Below are 22,555 nucleotides of genomic sequence, written 5' to 3'. Positions count from 1 at the left end.
CTAACACCATTACAGAAGTTTCGACTTAATATTTGCGAGATTTGCTAGTTATCGAACAAGAAGTCAACGCACGTCCAAAATACACGGCCTACCTAGAATGGAAATTTAATGAATCACACGATATAATAACTAAATAGTTTACTCCAAAAAATAAGCAAGATATCGATATCAGAAATTAGCCAAAGTTTTAGTCATGTTGAATGTTCGCGAAAAACTGCAACTTTCGACTTTTGGAAAATCTAAGTACTATTTTTTTATATAAGCATTTGTGAGAAAAACGATGGCGCAAACGATTTTTCAATATTTCGAGACAACTCTGGCGACCACAAAAAAATTCAAACGGTCATAACTCAGTTATTTGTTGAAGAAATAAAAAAAATCTCTCGGTTTTAGATTCAGCGTGATATTCTGCGCCCAAATAAGTTGAGTGTCCTTAATAAATAAACAAGACATTGACCAAAAACTGTTTTGAAGAGGTCATTTTGGGGTGATTTTCATGTGAAAACGACGTTTAATACCTTTGAGTTATACAGAAGAAATAACGACGGGTTAATTTTAGAGGTGGCGGGTTGTACGAAACGCGCAATAAGCATGAGAATCACGACCGATATTGCTAGGATATACAGTTTTATTGTGAACGAAGAGCGCTCGTATTATGCAGTCTATTCATAACAGAGAAGTTGCTGCCGGTGCAATGGAGACGTAATGGAGGAAATTACAAACCAGATATAACATATTTGTTTACCTTCGTTATCAATGGAGAAGATCCCAATCCCGTCTCCCCCTCTGATGGAGTACTCAATGTTGCTATCACCTCCCGGCGGATCCGCGTCAGACGCATTAACTTGCATCACAACAGTCCCCACAGCCTGATTCTCTTTAACTGTTCCATTGAGCACAAGATCACTAAACTGCGGCGCGTGCATATTCTCGTTCACATCGACGACGTAAACAGTGACAGTGGCCTCCGAAGACAATGGAGGATTCCCTTTGTCGATTGCGAACGCGATCAAACTGTGAACTTGGCGCTCCTCAAAATCCAGAGCTTTCGTTGTGCGTATCGTCCCCGATAAGCGATCAATTTTAAATGTACCGTCACTATCGCTATCCTCAAGAGAGTATAACACTTCACCGTCGCTCCCGAAGTCGGGATCTGACGCGGTAACCACCGCCACGACGCTGCCTTTGGGGATGTCTTCCCGGATCTTAACCGAGTAGTTCGCCAGGCTGAATTTCGGCGCGTTGTCGTTGATATCGTCGATTGACACTCGGACGAGGGCCTCGGAGTAGAGAGGCGGGTTGTCGGGGCCTTTGCCCCCGCCGTCGGTGGCGCGGATTCTCAACTCGTACAAATCGCGGCGTTCGCGGTCAAGATTACTTGCCACGGTAAGAGCGCCGGTGATTTTATCAACAGCGAAGTCTCTGGTGTCCGTTACCAAAGAGTACGTCACTTTGGCGTTGTCTCCAGAGTCGGCATCCGTGGCGTTGGCTCGGAAGATCACAGTACCATTGAGGGCGTTCTCGGTGACTCTGAAGCTCGCCAAGGGTTTCTCGAACACCGGCTCGTTGTCATTGACGTCCAAGACGGTGATGGGGAGCATCTTCGAGGCGCTTTTCTGCGGTTTCCCCAGGTCGTACAACGTGATGTTGAGAAAGTATTCGCTCTCGCGCTCTCTGTCCAAATACCCGATGACTTTCAGCTCCCCGGAGTCCATATCAACACAAAACTGCGAGTGTTTGTCGCCTCCAGAAACCCCATAAACCAGCTTTCCGTTGTACCCCAAGTCCCTATCGCGCGCCTTCAGCTTCACTAGAGTGGTTCCCAGCGCCACGGACTCGTTCACTTTGATTTCAGCAGGAAAGTCGATAAACTCCGGCGGTTTTAGATTTTGTCCGTACCGAGTGGGCATCATTGGGAATTCTTCGTTGGTAAGAGCCTTGTTGTTGTTTTCCGCGGCGGCGAGCACCTCAGTTAGCCGCCTGGCGACGCCGGTGTCCTTGCAATCGAACGCGCCCGTGTCGTCGGTGAGCAATCTGCCCCCAGACAACCGCTTCGTGTTGACCAACTTGAAATGCACTCGCGCGATGTCTGCAAAGTGAGTACCGTCAGTAGCGGTGACATTGACTTCTCTTTCGTTCGCTCCCAGGTCGGTGAGGTCGCAACTGACGGTGATGGAGCCTGACGTGGCGTCGATGCTAAAACACCCGTCGTCGTTCCCGGAGACGATCCGGTAACTGATGATGTTACCGGAGTCGAAGTCGATCGCCGATAGGGTTATGATTTCCGCCCCAATAGGGAGGTAGCGAGGGATGTGGCCCACACAGTCGACTTTTTCGAATTGGGGTCTGTTGTCGTTGACGTCGCGGACTTTCACTGTTAGTTGCATTTCGGTTTGGCGGCGATACGGGAGCCCCCAGTCGGAAGCCCGGACTCTCAACACGTAAACACGTCGCATGCTTTCGTAGTCGAGGAGCGCCGCCGTCTTAATCACCCCCGAGAAGTGATCAATCTCGAAAGGAACTTTGTTGATGTTGGCTATCAGGTAGGAGATGTAGGCGTTCTCCCCTCTGTCTCTATCCTTGGCGTGGACAGTGGTGACTGAGGTCCCCGCTGGTAAGTTCTCGTCCACCCAGACAGTCATCTCCGATTTGTCAAAAATGGGGTCGTTGTCGTTGGTGTCTTCCACGTAAATCTTGACTTTGGCTGAAGACTGCTTGCGCGTCCCCGCATTGCCTTGGTCAATCGCCGAGACAGTCAGACTATACAACTGTTTGGTTTCGGCGTCTAAAGGAACAGCAGTGTACAACATTCCAGTTTCCGGGTTGATAGTGAAGTCGCCCCCTTCGTTACCCCCCACGATCTCTAAGAAAACTTGCGCGTTCCGCCCCTCGTCAGCGTCGGCTACCTTCAGTCTTATCAAAGGTGTGTTAACAGGCGCCGTTTCTGGCACCTTAACTTCGTAGATTTCCTTATTGAAAACGGGGGCGTTGTCGTTGAGGTCCGTCAAATGGACGGGGACAGACTTGTAACTCTCTCTTGGAGGCACCCCTCGATCCACCGCCCTTAACTTAAGGGTGTAGCCCTGCGGCGTGGTCTCCCTATCGAGGAGCTTCAACACCTCAATGTTAAACTCCCCTTGTTTCGTAGGACGGATGCGGAAGTGACCATCGGGATCACCATCGACTATCTCCAAACTCTTGATCTCTCCGTGGACGCCACTGTCTTTGTCCGACACGTTGACAATGGCGTAGATATCCGCGTTGGAGTTCTCAACGATTTGGGGGTGGTGTCGGATTCTAATCTCCGGAGCGTAGAAATTCACCTTTTTGACTCTAATCCGCACTTTCGCTCTGCTCATTCCGTACCCTTGCTTGAGGGAGCCTCCGCGGTCCTGCCCCAGCACGGTCAGTTCATGGTACGTCCCTTCGTGGTACCTCAAAGGGCGGCTGAGCGAAATAACCCCCGTCATGGGGTGTATGGCGAAAGTATCAGTCTCTTCGAGAAAACTATAGTAAATCTCCCCATTCCTCCCCAAATCGGCGTCTTCCGCCACCACCTTCACGATGCTCTGGTGCACCGGCGTGTCCTCCGTCACCGTCGCGTTATACTCCGTCGGGTAAAACAGAGGGTTGAGATCGTTGGTGTCCAACACCGTCACCACAACCGCCGCGTCCGTCGTGAAAGACACCTTTTGCTTCCCTTCGCGTTTGGTGGCGGTGGCGCGCACTTGAAGCACGTATTTGTCTTTGCGTTCGCGGTTCAACACGTCGTTGTTGCCGGTGCGAGTGCGGATGAAAAGGAAACAGAAGTCGCCGATGAGTCGGTCTTCGGCTTTGAAGAACTTGTCGCGGTCGCCGTCGACTATCTTATATCGTACGTCGCTGAGAGTGTTGGAGTGGACGTGGATGCCCATTCGAGAGGCACCTGGGGGTTGGGTGGCGTACGTTTTGGCGACGCTGTTCTCGGGGATGCTGACATTGTAGAGGGTACTAGTGAAGCGGAAGTCGACTTCGGTGCTTAGGGTCCCTTGCGGCGATACTCGGGGAAGCACGATCACCAGGAGGCAGGCGAAAGCGCTAGGCCACATTGTCGAAGCTCATCTCCACTGCATCTAGAAAGAAAATTGCGATGAGTTGCAGCGAGGAAACAACAAATTTCATGGCTAAAATTACGAATTAATTTCCGACATCAACTTTATACTAAAATTCGTAATTTTGGTAATTTTTTAGAGCTATAGCTATTAAATTTGAGGAATATACTAGTTTTGAGTCGTCTATTAATTCCACCAAATTGCAAATTCAAGAACGAAAATTTCGACATCCTTCATTAAAATTCGCAAACTTTAGTGCCACATTAATAAAATTTGGGGAATTTACTATTTTTAAGTCGTCTATTAAGTCCAGTAAATTGCAAAATTGTAGAACGAAAAATACAAATTTTAGAAATTTTTCGTTTGGAGACCACCCAAAAATTTTCGTTTTCCTTCACTAAAATTCATAATTTTAGTAATTTTAGTGCCACATTAATAAAATTTGTGAAATTTACTACTTTTGAAGCTTCTATTAACTCCACCAAATTGCAAACTTCTAGAGCAAGACACAAATTTTTGAAACTTTTCTTTTGAAGACCAGGCAAAAATTTTCGATATACTTTACTAAAATTCGTAATTTTGGTAAATTTAGTGTTATAGCTATCAAATTTAGAGAATTTACTATTTTTGAGTTTTTGGCAAAATTGTATAATGAAAAATACAAATTTTGGAAATTTTTCGTTTAGAGACCAAGCAAAAATTTTCGACATTCTTCATTAAAATACGTAGATTTGGTAATTTTAGTGCTACAGCTATAAAATTTTGGAAAGTTAATGCCTTTGAGTCGTGTACTAACTCCACTAAATTGCAAAATTGTAGAACAAAATATACAAATTTTAGAAATTTTTCGTTTAGAGGCCATCCAAAAATTTTTGTTTTCCTTCACTAAAATTCATAATTTTAATAATTTTAGTGCTACAGCAATTAAATTTGGGGAAAAAACTAGTTTTTAATCGTTTATTGACTCTGCTAAATTGCAACATTGGAGATCAAAAGACACAAATTTCAGAAATTTTTATTTTCAAGGCGAAGCTGAACTATGAAAAGTCCTTCCCTAAAATTCGTAACTTTGGTAATTTTGGTGCTACAGCTATGAAATTTGGGTAATTTTCTATTTTTGAGTCGTCCATTAACTCTACTAAATTGAAAAATTCCCGAGCAGAAGACACAAATTTTAGAAATTTTTCTTTTGGAGACCAAGCAAAAATTTTCGAGATACTTAACTATTAGCGATTCACGTTCGGTAGAAATAACTAATAGATACTTTTGTGTCGCTACGTTGAATTCCTAAAATAACTAGGAATTAAACATTGACATGTCTATCAAATAAATTTGTCAATCAAATTTGACAATACAACGAGATGGAATCAACTATTACAAGCCAAGCAGTTTCAAAAGGAAGAAAACAGGATCGGAAGGAACAAAGTCGGAAATTTATGGTTAAAATCAATTTTGCAAAGCACACCAAACAACTGGAAAAACTTTGTTTCACTGCGAAAAATTAATTAGGCTAAACTCGACAGCACTCATGGGAGACGCAGCTGTAGACAATATTTCACCAATCATTGTAACACTAACAAAGTCAGATTCAAAAGATGAAATCGATGAACTAGTTGAATCTGATTTGGAGCTCTGATGATCTTCTTTTTTTTATTTTAAAATAAATATTTACCTTTAATGACAAACCAAAAACTGTCATTTGGCTGACATCTGTTTTACAAGACATTACACTAGAAAAATTATAACCTTAGTTACACAGCTCAAAAATAAAAGTTACTAAATTTATAATAGTTACTTTCTACCGAACGTGAATCTTTAAAAAAATTCGTAATTTTGGTAATTTCGGTGCTATAGCTACGAAATTTGGAAAATTTACTATTATTGAGTCGTCTAATAACTCCACCAAATTGCAAAAGTGTAGATCGAAAAAAACAAATTTTAGGAATTTTTTGTTGGAGGCCAAGCTAACATGTTCGACATCCTTCACAAAAATTCGTAATTTTGGTGATTTTACAGCTATGAAATTTAGAGAATTAACTTTTTTGAATCGTATATTAACTCCACTAAATTGCAAAATTGTAGAACGAAAGGTACAAAATTTAGCAATTTTTCTTTTGGACGCCTCACAAAAATTTTCGAGATTCTTCATTAAAATTCGTAAATTTAGTAATTTTAGTGCTATACTTATGAAATTTGAGGAAATCACTACTATTGAGTCGTGTATTACATCCGCCAAATTGCAAAACTGTAAAAGATTTAGAAGAATTTAAATTCGGTTTACTTCAAACTGTTGTTTAATTTACGAAAGCCGCAGTGGTCTGAGCTCTGCACGAAATGCAACTATCAAACAAGAAAATTTAAATTTCTCCGCTTATTTTTCACGTAAACTGTTGCAGCAACTTGCGACCCTTCCTTCGATTTCGTGCATTTTAAAAGCATAAATTTCCGCTCGTTATCAGTTTCATAAGCACGATATAGAAACTAAAATTGAGTTTCGAATGCACTTCCTGTAATGCGGTTGCTGCAAACAGAAATGGACAAGTAATTGGATTGCACAAACATGTCACTTGGAACAGACCCTAAATTTTGGATCGATATAGAGATGTGCTTAGTCATCTCTTGGTGATTTTATTTCCCAAAACAGATGTCTCCCGTTTCTGGAAGCTCAACTCTAACACCACGTTTATTTAATCCGGTGATAAAATAATCTCGCTCTATGTTAGATAAATATTTAGGGTTGGCTTCATTCGTGTAGGTGATGTGGGTTAAAGTCAAGTCGGGGGTTAGATAGATACTCTCGGCATGCTGTTTTGTGTTGAAGACCTCTTATCTACCTAGCCGACGACGTGGTCTATGTACACAGTTGGTAACGAAACAAAGCCTCGGTGTGTGACAGATGATAAGGAACTGATGGCGTCGGGGTTATCACACGTAAGACCCTAATTAATAAGTTAAGCCCTTCTGGAATTTCACGACCACTCGTGACGGCAGCCCGAGAATATTTCCTCGTTAAAATGCGAAAAAACTGCCAATTAGAAGGTGTTAAAGTGATTTAATTAGTCGTTTCGTCACTTCCAAATAAAGCTTCTTAACGAGATGAAAATCGGTGGATTCTTATAAAAAGTTGGTAACGGCGAAATCGCTTCTTTAGACGAGCTGTATTTAAAATCGATGAAAAGCTGGATTTTAGTTTGCAACTGTACTACTACTGCCAAGGCTCATTAAACCTGCGAATTCTAAAAGATCCAGAAATAAAAGCAAAAGTCACTGGTTTAAACTAAAGCTATGAAAAGCAAATGCGCACTGTTTAACCAAACCATTTCAAATTACGATTTTTTGGTTTAAAATGAATTTAATATCAGAGAAAACAATGAAAATTTTATTATTCGTTTGAACGTAACAACGTAAATAAATTAAAATTTCCTGTTTATATTAAACGATCAAATACTTGCCTATTTATAACAATTTTATACATTATTGATTGTTTAGATTATGTACCTTCGATTTTTTAATTCTTAATGGTTTTCTTTTATCTGAGGTTCCTTTTTAGACGTTCTTTTCGAATCCTCCATTATTATCTATGATTTTTTCTTTTTTCTTCACCAAATTGCATAATTTTAGAGCAATTTTAGACACAATTTGTAGAAACTCTTCGTTTGGAGACATTGCAAAAATTTACATCTTTCATTAAAATTCGTAATTTTGGTAATATTAATGCCATAGCTTTGAAATTTGGGGAACTTACTAATTTTGAGTCGTGTATTAACTCCACTAAATTGCAAAATTCTAAAACAAAAGACACAAATTTTAGAAATTTTTCGTTTGGAGACTTTGCTAAAATTTACGACATCCTTCATTAAAATTCGTAATTTTGGTAATATTAGTGCCATGGCTTTGAAATTTGGGGAAGTTACTAATTTTAAGTTGTGTATTAACTAAAATAAATTGCAAAATTCTAAAACAAAAAATACAAATTTTAGAATATTTTTTTGAAAAGCAAGTAAAAATGTTCGAAATACTTAACCAAAATTTGTAATTTTCAGAAATTTCAGCAACTTACTATTTATAGGTACTTTTGCTAATTCTGAAACTTTCACTTTTAATTTCCTATAAACCGTCTTTTATATTTTTATGATTTTCCTTCAAGTCTGAGGTTTTCATTTCAGATTTAACTAATTTTTAATTAGATTTTTCGAAATTAAAAGCAACCGTTTAACTGTTTAACTAGAGTACAGCTTAATCAAAGTTTTAATATGCGAGAAAAATTTGTAAAATCCCATGTTTGTATTAAACGCTCATAACAATTTAATTAATTTATTTTAGAACATGCGCATCCCCAATGTTTGTTTTCATCTGAAACTGCCTTTTTTAAATCGTTTTTCCGTTCAATAGATGAATGAAAATTTCAAATTCTTGTTTATTTCGTTTTTTATCTACCCACGCCATTTTTTGCGTCTTTTGTCCACGTAAACATCCACCATTTCTGCTGTATTTAAATCGCTAGCCCAGCATTTTCCCCCGCACATTTTCCAGCGTATGCTATCTTTCATTTACTCGGAGCGAAAAAAGGGACCGGAAAAATCGGCTCCATAAGCTTCAATATTATTGCCGCTTGCACATTTCTGAAATCGTTTAAATACGAAGACATTAAGAAACATTCAAAGGCAATCCATTTAAGCATCAGCCATTTGGCATGGATTTTCTTTGAGAAAAATAACGAATACCTGAAGATCTCATCTTTATTCATTGAAATTTCGAACCGCGGAATAAATTATGGAATATTCCTGGGAAGAAGAGTGATTAGGAGTGACTTGGACCAACAATGTAAGACAAGTTAGAGCCATATAAGCTCCGATAGTAAAATTTCCCGTCGAACTTGTGTAATTTCGTCTAAACGGCAGTTTTATGTGTCGCGTTTTATTTATATTGGCCGATGTAATCTTTTGATTAGATTTATTCCATCGATTATGTATTTATTGTCCTGAAAGTCACCGAATTGTTTTGGGGCGTTTAATTTATTTATATCGGGTCGCCACTGCCAGTTAATTAACAGTTTTTGCGGCAAATAATCACATTAAAAAGCGGACGAAAAATTCATGTTTATTATCCATCAAGAGGGGTGATAAAACGATTTCATGGACCGGTCAGATCGAACAAATGCCCACTGGTCAAGCAATACTTCATATTTTCTGACACTTGCTTATCGGACAGTCGACATGTCAACCATATCACACATAATTGTTTCATATGCAGGAAAATGTGGTTGATTGTGGTCGTCGGAATTTAATTTAATTTATTTTAATCGGTGCGATCAAACGCTAACAATGGATTAAAACTATCGCTGCGTTTTTGCTCCACTGCATTCGAACAAAGTTTTCACAATTGCAGTAGTTTGACCATGTGGTTTTCAAATGTCAACAACAAGCTTCGAGCACGACTCGATTTATACCTTTCCTGATAAATTTCCATTGAGTCGTTTTTTTTGGGGGATTTCGTAGTTTTATCAACGAAGCTTGAATCAGCTTCATCAGTGCGTCTCGGGCTTAAAATATGCTCGACTGACGCATTCTTTTAACTTTTTGGACGAGTCCAATGACACTATTTTATCTCCATGAATAATGCAGTGCTTGAGTAACAGGTTCTCCCAAAAACAATTTTTATTATTTTATATTTCTGTATGTATGCGAAATATAAACTTAGCTCGACACATACAGAGTGTTCCGCGGATTGCTAAACAAATTTTAATGCAATAGAAATTTGAGGAAGTTCTTTAAATCGCAAAAATTACAAATTTTAGTGAAGGATGTCCGAAATTTTTGCTTAGCCTCCAAACGAAAAATTTATCAAATTTGTGTCTTTCGATCTACAATGCAGCAATTTGGCAGAACTAATAAACGATTCAAAACTAGTAATTTTCCCAAATTTCATAGCTGTAGCAATAAAATTACAAAAATTACAGATTCTAGGGAAAGGATTTCTCATATTTCGGCTTCGTATTAAAAATAATTTTTTTTTAAATTTGTATCTTTCGATCTACAATGTTGCAAATTGGCAGAGTTAATAAACGAATAAAAACTAGTAATTTCCCCAAATTTCATAGCTGCCACACTAAAATTACCAAAATTAGGAATTTTATGGGAAGAATTTCTCATATTTCGGCTTCATTTTGAAAATAAAAATTTCTAAAATTGGTGTCTTTGTATCTACAATGTTGCAATTTGGCAGAGTTGATAAACGATTAAAAGCTACTAATTTCCCCAAATTGCATAGCTGTAGCGCAAAAATTAACAAAATTACGAATTTTAAGGGAGAATTTCTCATATTTCCACTTTGCCTTGAAAATAAAAAGATCTAAAATTTGTGTCTTTCGATCTACAATGTTGCAATTTGGCAGAGTTGATAAACTAATAAAAACTAGTAGTTTCCCCAAATTTCATAGTTGTAGCGCTAAAATTACCAAAATTACGATCGAATTTTTAGGAAAGATATCTCATATTTCGGCTTCGCTTCGAATAGAAAAATTTCTAAAATTTCTGTCTTTCGATTTACAATGTTACAATTTGGCAAAGTTAATGAACCATTAAAAACTTATAATTTTCCCAAATTTCATGGCTGTAGCACAAAAATTACCAAAATTACGAAGTTTAGAGGAAGGATTTCTCGTATTTTGACTTCGCCTCGACTATAAAAATTTCTAAAATTTTTGTCTATTGATCTATAATGTTGCAATTTGCCAATCAAAAATAATATAAAAATAAACGATCAAAAACTAGTAATTTCCCTAAGTTTCATAGTTGTAATACTAAAATTACTAAAATTTCGAATTTTTAGGAAGGATTTCTCATATTTCTGCTTCGCCTCGAATATATTTTTTTTTTTAATTTGTGTCTTTTGATTTACAATGTTGCAATTTGGAAGAGTTAATAAACTATCAAAAACTAGTAATTTAATTATTTTAATTAATTAATTTAAAACTACGAATTTTATCTCAAAAATTTTTGCTTGCTCTCCAAAATAACAACTTCTAAAATGTGTGTTTCTCGTTCTATAAATTTACAATTTGGCAGAGTTAATATACTACTCAAAATTAGTAAATTCCCCAAATTTCAATGCTCTACGAATTACGAATTTTAAGGGATTTTTCATATTTCGACGTCTTGAAAATAAAAATTTCTAAAATCTGTGTCTTTTGATGTACAATGTTGCAATTTGTCCGAATTGATAAACGATCAAAAACTAGTAAGTTCCCCAAATTTTATACCTGTAGCACTAAAATTACCAAAATTACGAATTTTTAGGAAGGATTTCTGATATTTCGGCTTCGTCTTAAAAATAAAATTTTCTAAAATTTGTCTTTTGATCTACAATGTTGCAATTTAGCAGAGAGGATAAACGATCAAAAACTAGTACTTTCCCAAAAGTTCATAGCTGTAGCACTAAAATTGCTAAAATCACGAATTTTTAGGGAAGATTTCTAATATTTCGACTTCGCCTTGTGAATAAAAATTTCTAAAATTTGTGTCTTTCGATCTACAATGTTGCAATTTGACAGAGATAATAAACGAATCAAAACTAGTAATTTCTCCAAATTTCAATAGCTGTAACACTAAAATTACCAAAATTATGAATTTTAAGGGAAGATTTCTCATATTTCGATTTCGCCTTGTGGATAAAAAATTCTAAAATTTGTGTCTTTCGATCTACAATATTCCAATTTGGCAGAGTTAATAACGACTAAAAACTAGCAACTTTCCCAAATTTCATAGTTATAGCCGCTGCAACAATTTATTTGAGAACTAAACAAAGAAATACAATTTTCTTGCATGTTGGTTGCATTCCGTGCAGAACTCAGACCTCTGCGGCTTTCGTAAATTGAACAACAGTTTAAACTGAATCGAATTTAAATTCTATTACGTCCTCATAAGAAAAGTGCAGCTCTGCATGCAGTGTTTAATTAAAAAAGTCCCGGCGCATCCACCATTTTTGCGACTTGTATAAACACTAATTTAATTCTTACTTCCATTCGCTACATTTACATTAGAAAATTGAAAATAACGTCTGCGACCAGTTAAGTCCGTTAGTTTTTGGACTTTTATGCAAATGTCGTTTCGTGTCATTAGCTTGATTAAAAACAAGTCCCCGATACTTCCCCGAGTTATTATATCCGTTATTTATATAGTTCTTGTCACCTTTCAGTCGCGATAGAACTTGGCATTCTGACGACAAAGCCATTTTCTTAATGGAAGTAGTCGAATTTCTTAATATCGCCGTCTACCGTAAGCTGTTATGGCATTCAGCTTTCAAATTTACTTCGAGTAAAGTGTCTCCATTTATATCATGTCTGGCCAGCAAACTCGTTAACAATCTTTCAAAGCGGAGTGACAGTTTCTTTCTTCTGGTAGAAACATGAGATGTATGAAATATCTAATACATTTATTATATAGTTGGGCGACATGTCGGACGCAGTGAAGACAACGAAAATTTTAACGTTCGCTCGTAATGATGTGGACGCTCACCTTCGAGAGCGCTTCGAGTGGGCTTCTATTGAATAGGAAAACAGAGCTGGAGCGAATCATGAATAACAAGTTCGCGGAGGTAACGATTTCGAAAAAGGAGAAAAGGGAAAGACCACACTTGAACGGCCTATTTCTTTATTAAGCTTCCTAGAGCACTCGTGTTTAAGTGGCGCTGCAGACCTATTCTTATTTCGCGTTGGATTTTATGGCAGAGCGAAGTAGAACACTAAAAATTATCTCGCGTTCTCAGGACATAATCCAAAAATTGGAAAGAAAATTATGAATACCTAAAAATAGGACGTGAAAAGTAGAGGAAAGAATTAAAATGTAAAGAATACTTCGGTCTTGTTAGAGCAAGGTTGCCTCATTTTACGTAGAATTTTGCGCTGATTCCAAATCCGAGCTCAAAATACATATTCGACAACAAATAACAGAGTTATGAACGTTTGAAGCTTCAGATAATTGATTTTAATTTTTAAAATTTTTAATACTCGATATTTTTAAAACTACAACTTTTCTCCTTTAGAATTCACCCTCAAATACTCAAAATTCGATAGTCGATTTTTTCGATTCTAAAATTATAAAATTTTTAATTTTTGTTCTAAAATTTTCTGATTTAGTACAGTCAATAAACACCTTTAAAGTAGTAAGTTTACCAAATTTCACTGCTTTAGCAATAAAATTGTCAAATTTAGAAATAAAAAATTCTATCATTTTTGCTTCTTGTTCAAAAATTCCGTAATTTTGTATACACAATAAATGGCATTTTGGTAACAAGTCCACCAAACTTCACTACTTTGGATGTAAAATTGTCAAATTTAGAAAATTTTACAAAAAAAAGGATTTATGGCTTTTTTTTGCTTTTCGTTCTAAAATTTCGTAATTTGGTGTACTTAATAATTGCCTTTAAAGTAACAAATCCACGAATTTTCACAGCTCTAGTGTTAAAACTGTCAAATTTAGAAAATTTAATCAAAAATTTTGAATTTTGAGTCAATTCTACTAATAAAAATTTCAAAAATTTTTGATTTTTGTTCAAAAATTTTGTGATTTACCACAGTCAATGAACACCTTAGAAGTAACAAGTCTACTAAAGTTTACTACTTTCGCAATAAAATTGTTAAATTTAGAAAAAAAATGGATTTTGGGTTCGTCTTTGAAATAAAAAATTATAGAATTTTTACTTTTTGCTCTAAAATTATGTGAGTTGGAATACTTAATAAATTCTCTTTAAGTACTAAGTCCACGAAATTTCACTGCTCTAGCGTTAAAACTGGGTAATTTACACATTTTAATCAGAAATTTTGAATTTTGAGTGCATCTAGAAATAAAAAATTCTAAAATTTGTGATTTTTGTTCTAAAAATTTGTAATTTAGTACAGTCAATAAACCCTTTAGAAGTAACAAGTCCACCAAACTTCTCTACTTTAGCTGTAAAATTGTCAAATTTAGAAAATTTTACAAAAAAATGGATTCTGCGTTGGATCTTGAAATAAAAAATTCTAGAATTTTTGGTTTTTGTTCTAAAATTTCATGATTTTGTATACTTAATTAATGCCCTTTAAGTAATAAGTCCACCAAAGTTCACCGTTCTACCGATAAAACTGTTAAATTTACAGAACTTAATCGAAAATTGTAAATTTTGCGTCCGAGCTACACATAAAAAATTCTAAAATTTTTGCTTTTTGTTCTAAAATTCCGTGTTTTTAAATACTTAATAAATGGCATTTAAGTAATAAGTCCACGAAATTTCACTGCTCTAGCGTTAAAACTCTCAATTAACAGAATTTAATCAAAAATTTTGAATTTTGAGTTCATCGTACAAATAAATTCAAAATTTTGTATTTTTTGTTCTGAAAATTGTGATTTAGTCAGGCAATAAACCCCTTTGAAGTAACAAATATACCGAACTTGGCAGTAAAATTGTCAAATTTAGAGAATTTAACAAAAAAAATTGGATTTTGGGTTTACCTTGAAATAAAAATTCCGAAATTTTTGTTTTTTGTTCTAAAATTTTGTGATTTTGTATACTCAATAAATACCCTTTAAGTAATAAGTCCACCAAAGGTCGGGTCTGAACTCTCATGGCAGTTTGGGCTATACTGTACCGTATGCCATGGTGTTCTTAAAGTAACTATTATAAAGCATATGACCATACAGAAACCTGTTACTCTTTCTTTTTGACAATGTCACTTCTTGGAATTTTTCGCTCTCCAAGAAAGAAGTTCAGGTGCAACCCGAGATAGGGTATAAGCGGCCAATTTAAAAAATCAAAAATGTGATCATTACAATCCTTGCACAAATAGAGAAAGCTGTCATTCGTTCTTTTTGACAATTTCACCCCTTGGAATTTTTCGTTTTCCAAGAGAGAAGTTCAGGTGCAACCCGAGATAGGGTATAAGCGGCCAATTTAAAAAATCAAAAATGTGATCATTACAATCCTTGCACAAATAGAGAAAGCTGTCATTCGTTCTTTTTGACAATTTCACCCCTTGGAATTTTTCGTTTTCCAAGAGAGAAGTTCAGGTGCAACCCGAGATAGGGTATAAGCGGCCAATTTAAAAAATTAAAAAAGTGATCATTACGATCCTTGTACAAATACAAAAAGCTGTCATTCGTTCTTTTTGACAATTTCACCCCTTGGAATTTTTCGTTTTCCAAGAGAGAAGTTCAGGTGCAACCCGAGATAGGGTATAAGCGGCCAATTTAAAAAATTAAAAAAGTGATCATTACGATCCTTGTACAAATACAAAAAGCTGTCATTCGTTCTTTTTGACAAATTCACCCCTTGGAATTTTTCGTTTTCCAAGAGAGAAGTTCAGGTGCAACCCGAGATAGGGTATAAGCGGCCAATTTAAAAAATTAAAAAAGTGATCATTACGATCCTTGTACAAATACAAAAAGCTGTCATTCGTTCTTTTTGACAATTTCACCCCTTGGAATTTTTCGTTTTCCTAGAGAGAAGTTCAGGTGCAACCCGAGATAGGGTATAAGCGGCCAATTTAAAAAATTAAAAAAGTGATCATTACGATCCTTGTACAAATACAAAAAGCTGTCATTCGTTCTTTTTGACAATTTCACCCCTTGGAATTTTTCGTTTTCCTAGAGAGAAGTTCAGGTGCAACCCGAGATAGGGTATAAGCGGCCAATTTAAAAAATTAAAAAAGTGATCATTACGATCCTTGTACAAATACAAAAAGCTGTCATTCGTTCTTTTTGACAATTTCACCCCTTGGAATTTTTCGTTTTCCAAGAGAGAAGTTCAGGTGCAACCCGAGATAGGGTATAAGCGGCCAATTTAAAAAATTAAAAAAGTGATCATTACGATCCTTGTACAAATACAAAAAGCTGTCATTCGTTCTTTTTGACAATTTCACCCCTTGGAATTTTTCGTTTTCCAAGAGAGAAGTTCAGGTGCAACCCGAGATAGGGTATAAGCGGCCAATTTAAAAAATTAAAAAAGTGATCATTACGATCCTTGTACAAATACAAAAAGCTGTCATTCGTTCTTTTTGACAATTTCACCCCTTGGAATTTTTCGTTTTCCAAGAGAGAAGTTCAGGTGCAACCCGAGATAGGGTATAAGCGGCCAATTTAAAAAATTAAAAATGTGATCATTACGATCCTTGTACAAATACAAAAAGCTGTCATTCGTTCTTTTTGACAATTTCACCCCTTGGAATTTTTCGTTTTCCAAGAGAGAAGTTCAGGTGCAACCCGAGATAGGGTATAAGCGGCCAATTTAAAAAATTAAAAAAGTGATCATTACGATCCTTGTACAAATACAAAAAGCTGTCATTCGTTCTTTTTGACAATTTCACCCCTTGGAATTTTTCGTTTTCCAAGAGAGAAGTTCAGGTGCAACCCGAGATAGGGTATAAGCGGCCAATTTAAAAAATTAAAAAAGTGATCATTACGATCCTTGTACAAATACAAAAAGCTGTCATTCGTTCTTTTTGACAATTTCACCCCTTGGAATTTTTCGTTTTCCAAGAGAGAAGTTCAGGTGCAACCCGAGATAGGGTATAAGCGGCCAATTTAAAAAATTAAAAATGTGATCATTACGATCCTTGTACAAATACAAAAAGCTGTCATTCGTTCTTTTTGACAATTTCACCCCTTGGAATTTTTCGTTTTCCAAGAGAGAAGTTCAGGTGCAACCCGAGATAGGGTATAAGCGGCCAATTTAAAAAATTAAAAAAGTGATCATTACGATCCTTGTACAAATACAAAAAGCTGTCATTCGTTCTTTTTGACAATTTCACCCCTTGGAATTTTTCGTTTTCCTAGAGAGAAGTTCAGGTGCAACCCGAGATAGGGTATAAGCGGCCAATTTAAAAAATTAAAAAAGTGATCATTACGATCCTTGTACAAATACAAAAAGCTGTCATTCGTTCTTTTTGACAATTTCACCCCTTGGAATTTTTCGTTTTCCAAGAGAGAAGTTCAGGTGCAACCCGAGATAGGGTATAAGCGGCCAATTTAAAAAATTAAAAAAGTGATCATTACGATCCTTGTACAAATACAAAAAGCTGTCATTCGTTCTTTTTGACAATTTCACCCCTTGGAATTTTTCGTTTTCCAAGAGAGAAGTTCAGGTGCAACCCGAGATAGGGTATAAGCGGCCAATTTAAAAAATTAAAAATGTGATCATTACGATCCTTGTACAAATACAAAAAGCTGTCATTCGTTCTTTTTGATAATTTTATCCCCTAGAATTTTTGTTTTGATGTAACTCGAGATAGGGTATAAGCAGCTTATTAAAATAATTAAAAATGTGACCATTACGACGTTTATATACATACAAAAAGCTGTCATTTCTTCTTTTTGACAATTTCATTTTTTGGAAGTTTTCGCTTCCTAAGAGAGAAGTTCAGGTGTAACTCGAGATATGGTATAAGCGGCCTATTAAAAATAGTAATAATAGTAGCTTTAAAAGTACGCTGAGAGGTTTGCATAAATAGTGCAAATTGATTTTTATCCATGTATGCAAAATAATATACCATGTATTCCTTCGTACATAAAGTAATGTTAAAAAAAGCTTTGCTTATTTTATTAAGAGAATTTTTATCATTTTTTTAAACAAGTTGACTTCTTTTTATAAAGTAAGGTGTTGTTTTATTAGTTGGAAAATCAAAATTTTCATCTACGGGACGTACGTTGCGTTGCTTCCAATTTTTGCTTGGTTTCCGGGACATTATATGTCAATCTGTTAATTTTTATAAATTGTCAGTTAACAATTTTGTACTTGTGATTTATTACTAAATCATCATGTCTAATTGGATCTGTGTGGTATGTAATTTCATAAAAAAAACAGCAGTTAGAAAATATAAGGTTGGTAGTGGTAAGGTGTACCTACAAATTCAAGGTAAGAAAGCATTGTTTTGATAATTATTATTGAAAATTGCATAATTAGAATATAATTTGAAATGGGGCTTGAACCGGATTATTTCCCCGGAAGACTATGTGTGTGGCTCATGTCACATTAAAATTCGAAATTCGGTTCGAGAATTACCTTCAACAAATCTTCTTCGTTCTCGTGAGCACTCAGGTGACTGCTTTAGAAACAGCATTAACAGTTTAATTGAAGTTTGATTTCTTATTATCAAAAATAAATTGTATTTTTAGTGGAAAGTTTTCTTGATTGTCCTACGTCCGGGATGGTTTGTAATGAAATTAAGAATCCTGGAGCTCCTAATGATTCAGCTGAGATATCAATACCATTAGTTGCAAGTTCTTCTCAGATCTCAGATTCCAGGATGGATTTGGCAAAATCTGATTGTATTGAAAATCTAACCGAGTCAAGGCAATTTTCACGTAACTATAATTCCCTAAAGTGTAGAATTTCGATTTAATGGATTTGTAGCACCAAATCAAAGTTCAGACTTTTCTACTGAAGATGATTTTGAGGTTTGTGAAACAGAATCCGTCGAATGTCCTCGTCCCTTATTGGGCGAGGCCATTGCTGTACCAGGACCTTCTTCAATTAAAGTTCAAATTCCATCAACTGTTATCACTGGTACAAAAACTAAACTCTCATAACCAAGTGTTAATTTTGACAAATCTATAGAATCTCGTTGCTTTATCTGCCACGAAAAATCGCGCCATCGCGTCCCTCAGCAAGCTATTCACCAGGTTTGGCGACAAAGGGAAATTAGAATACCGCCAGGCAATCGATGTTGTGGCACACATTTAGATGGCAAACTCCTAAAGAACAGCGAGTTGGAAAAGATTAAAGTCCATAAGACCCACAGCATTATGACAGCCACTGAAGTGACCAACTGGTTAAAGGAGTCGGCAGTTGGTGAACGAAAACGCGTGGATTTTGACAAACTGACTGATGAAGATTATCAACTTTTGACCGGGTTTACGAAAAATAATTTTGAATATCTACTTAATATATGTAAGCCTTCTTTGCATAAAAGCTGGAACAGGACACCAGCCAATGCATTGGGTTTATTCCTGACCAAGCTTCGACTAAACTTAAGCCATAAAGTTTTACAATTTTTGTTCGAGTTTCATAGTTATGATGCAGTAAGATTTAGCGATATATTTATTTATTGAAGACAAATTATATAATATGTTTAGGTTTGTGATACCATGAAATCCGTCCATAAAATTCTGATGGAAAAGTTTGTCCCACTACATTTGGGATTTGGTGATCAGCACATGACACGAGATGAGTTAATAAACGAACACTCAGTCTTGTCCTTCAATAAGTTGCTGAAAAATCACCAAAATGGACCAGTTTTAATTCTAGATGGAACATACATTTTCATCGAAAAACCGACAGACTTTTCTACGCAATGGATTTTATACTCGGGCCAGAAGAAAAGGCATTTGATAAAACCAATGATGTTGGTAACAACGTCTGGTTATATTCTAGAAGCTGCTGGTCCTTTCGGAGCGGATGGACACAACAACGATGCCGAGATTTTAAAATACATGACCACAGGTAGTTTCCACGTTTTCCAGTTATACAGCATAATATCGATAGATATATTATTCACATTTTAGGTGAATCCCAATTGCTTCAATTTATGTCAAATGAGGGTGCATTCATAGTGGATCGCGGTTTTAGGGATGTAGTAGCACACCTTCAGAGTAAAGAAATACAAGTTTTCATGCCCAATTTATTGGGAAAAAAACAGAAGCAGTTTACTACTGAAGAGGCAAACGCATCTAGGTTGGTCACATTCGTCCGATATTTGGTTGAATCAGCGAATGGCCGCATTAAAAATAAATTCAAATTTTTTAAACATACAGTTTCGAATAACCATCTGGAAAATGTCATGGACTATTTTAAAATAGGTTGCGCTTTGATAAATGCATTTTGTCCTCCACTTATGGCGGAATCCCAGGGTCTTGAAAAGAAAATTGATTTGGCTCTTGTCAGGTACTTTGATATAAAATAATTGTGTTTAAAGCCCTTTTGTCGCGTTCAATTTTTAGGTATAATTGTATAAACTCACTTCAGGAAACAATAGTAACAAATCGGTTGGACACAAGAACCAAGCCGTGGGTTGTCAAAAATAAATTCACGCTACTTGACTTTCCGATTGTTTCCGACAGTGATATGGAAATATTGACTTTAGGCACTTTTCAGTCTGAAATGGCAAAACAATATGTATTTCATCAACTTCAAGTTGATCAAAATTTTTCTATAAAAGTGTCAACCGAAGAGCCGAACACAATACAAGCCTGGATTCAATCCAAATACAAAAAATCAAAAAAACATCAGTGTTTTGTACGGTTTGATCCAGCCAGAAATGGGCATGAAGCTATAACGGGTATTAAACCTTGTTATTAGTAATATCTGATAGAATTTATGTTTTGTGTATTTTTTTAGGCTATTTTTGTAAATGCAATACTGGTGCGCGCACTGTTGGTTGTTGTTCGCACGTTGCCACTTTAGTTTGGTTTTTTGGATGTGCCAGAATAGATCCAAATCTAATACCACACAAGCGGCAATTTTCTAAATCCATCATAAACGCTGGTCGTAGTAGGATCGATTTGGAAAACACTTCCAGCGATAGTGATTAAAACCGCTGTTTTAAAGTATAAAAGAGGATGCTTATGTAGGTACATTACGCTTTTCAGGTTACATTATTTTTTTTTTTAGAAAAAACTTCAACATTCACCATCATTTAAATAAAATATGTCTTCAAATCTACCAGTAGGTAAAAGTTTGTACAGTACGACGCGTCAAGGTCAAGGTTCAATATGATCCAGTTTACTCGTTTTTACTCATGGCATTTTTCAGTGGCACACCAATATTTTGACTTTGCAAAACTCTATTCTGACTGTGAAGATCCATGGTCAGCTTTCCTGCATCAACGTCACTGAGAGATTGGTAACGGTGCCACGTGCGTTTGCGACATCTTCGGATCGAAGTTGTCAATGCAATTTTGCGAAGAGTTTAATTCTAGATGACCAGACCTCTGTTATTGTAAACCGCATATTTCTTTCTCTAACTTTTAGAACTCTTTAAAATTATCTTAAATAATTTGATGAAAATTAAGTCAATCTTTCACATAACTTGATGATTGACATTTGAACAGTAATCGCACATGACTTGATCATGGCGGTAAATATTTAATCTGAATTTTAGCATAATATGTATGTTCAGCGTGAAAAGCTATTTACGAATGAAGAAGCTTGTGCACGAGCAAATGACAGTCTTACCAGATTAGAATCAAAGTTGTCATACAATTTTTTGACAACTATTATCTAAGATTTCCATTTTTTATGACCGCAATTACTTATTGTTTATAATAGATGCTAAGATTTCCCACGCACTTAACGACTCTGTACTTGCACACTTTCAATGAGAATTGAAAAAATGAAATTATTTTGTGATTTTTAAGTTATGATTCGTAGGTATAAAACGTTTGTGTATGTTGTCAGGTATTCCCATTTAAAATACTCCTAACACGCTATATGATACATATGTGCATAATAATTTTGAGTACTTACTAGGTACGTTCATCCAGTAGTAGTAGTAGTAGTAGTACATACAGTTTGTATAACTATAGATTTATTATGAGAGTAAACCGTGTGTAAATTCAAAGGTTACCATACCGAATGAGAAATAGATATTTACATAACAAGTACGGAAAGTGACCAATTTCGCACGAGTGTGAAAGTAGATGCACGAGGCGTTAGCCGAGTACAGATATTACACGAGTACAAGAAAAACACTTTCCGACGAGTTATGTACACTATTTTTCCTACGACCTTTCATCATCGGGAAGAAACCATAAGTTTCGACAATAGTTCATTTCTTATCTATTCTTTTAATTTTTTTACAACCTCATAAAAAAGTGACGTATTCCACATATTTAGATGGTTCATGTTTTTGTACATCCATTTACGAAAGTAAAAGTCACTAGTGTGATATGAATGTATCCGTACAGACCTGTCAGAAACGACCTAACCAATTTATTTTTATCATTATGCATGTTGTTTTACAGTGAATCGTCTAGATATTTGAGACAAAAATTCAAGAGTTACATTTGTAGGTATTTGAAAATAGCTGTCAATTTTGACAGGTAGGTGCGGATATATTCATATCACACTAGTGACTTTTACTTTCGGAAATGGATGTACGAAAACATCAACTTTCGGAGTCATTTAACCGTGTGGAAAATGTCACTTTCATATGGGGTCGTAGGAAAAAACATTTACTTTAACTTTTGTAAAGTTGGAAAATAAGTTTTGTTTGATTGCTGACATGGTTAATAAGTTTTCTTTAAAACTAATTCTGCAAAACGTCGCAGTACCATTCAATATTTTATAATCTCATGATGTTATATGAATTTAAATCAAGTGTTTTTTTACTAGATACTTTTCAGACAGTCAGAGTTGAGGACTTTCATAACTAGGTACAGTTGCTCCAGTTAAGGAAAGGAAATTACAATTGATTTAAACCATGTTATAAACTAACAA

At 35.8% G+C, this 22,555-nt stretch overlaps 1 protein-coding gene across 7 annotated transcripts in view; it reads right to left on the bottom strand.

Moving 5' to 3' along the window:
* Window positions 1-22,555, bottom strand: part of kug (FAT atypical cadherin kugelei) — a 273,159-nt gene that overhangs the window by 187,830 nt on the left and 62,774 nt on the right. For all 7 annotated transcript variants that reach the window (XM_088039913.1, XM_088039914.1, XM_088039917.1 and 4 more), the window contains exon 3: window positions 746-4,112. In XM_088039913.1, coding sequence (XP_087896039.1) covers window positions 746-4,088 — 3,343 coding nt within the window. In that variant the 5' untranslated portion in view covers window positions 4,089-4,112. The remainder of the gene's footprint in view (window positions 1-745; window positions 4,113-22,555) is intronic.

Source organism: Gnatocerus cornutus, chromosome 6 (assembly GCF_029298725.1).
Source record: "Gnatocerus cornutus isolate USDA-ARS CGAHR chromosome 6, icGnaCorn1.1, whole genome shotgun sequence".
In the NCBI taxonomy this organism is placed as follows: domain Eukaryota; kingdom Metazoa; phylum Arthropoda; class Insecta; order Coleoptera; family Tenebrionidae; genus Gnatocerus; species Gnatocerus cornutus.
This window is presented reverse-complemented; position numbering and strand designations above follow the sequence as displayed.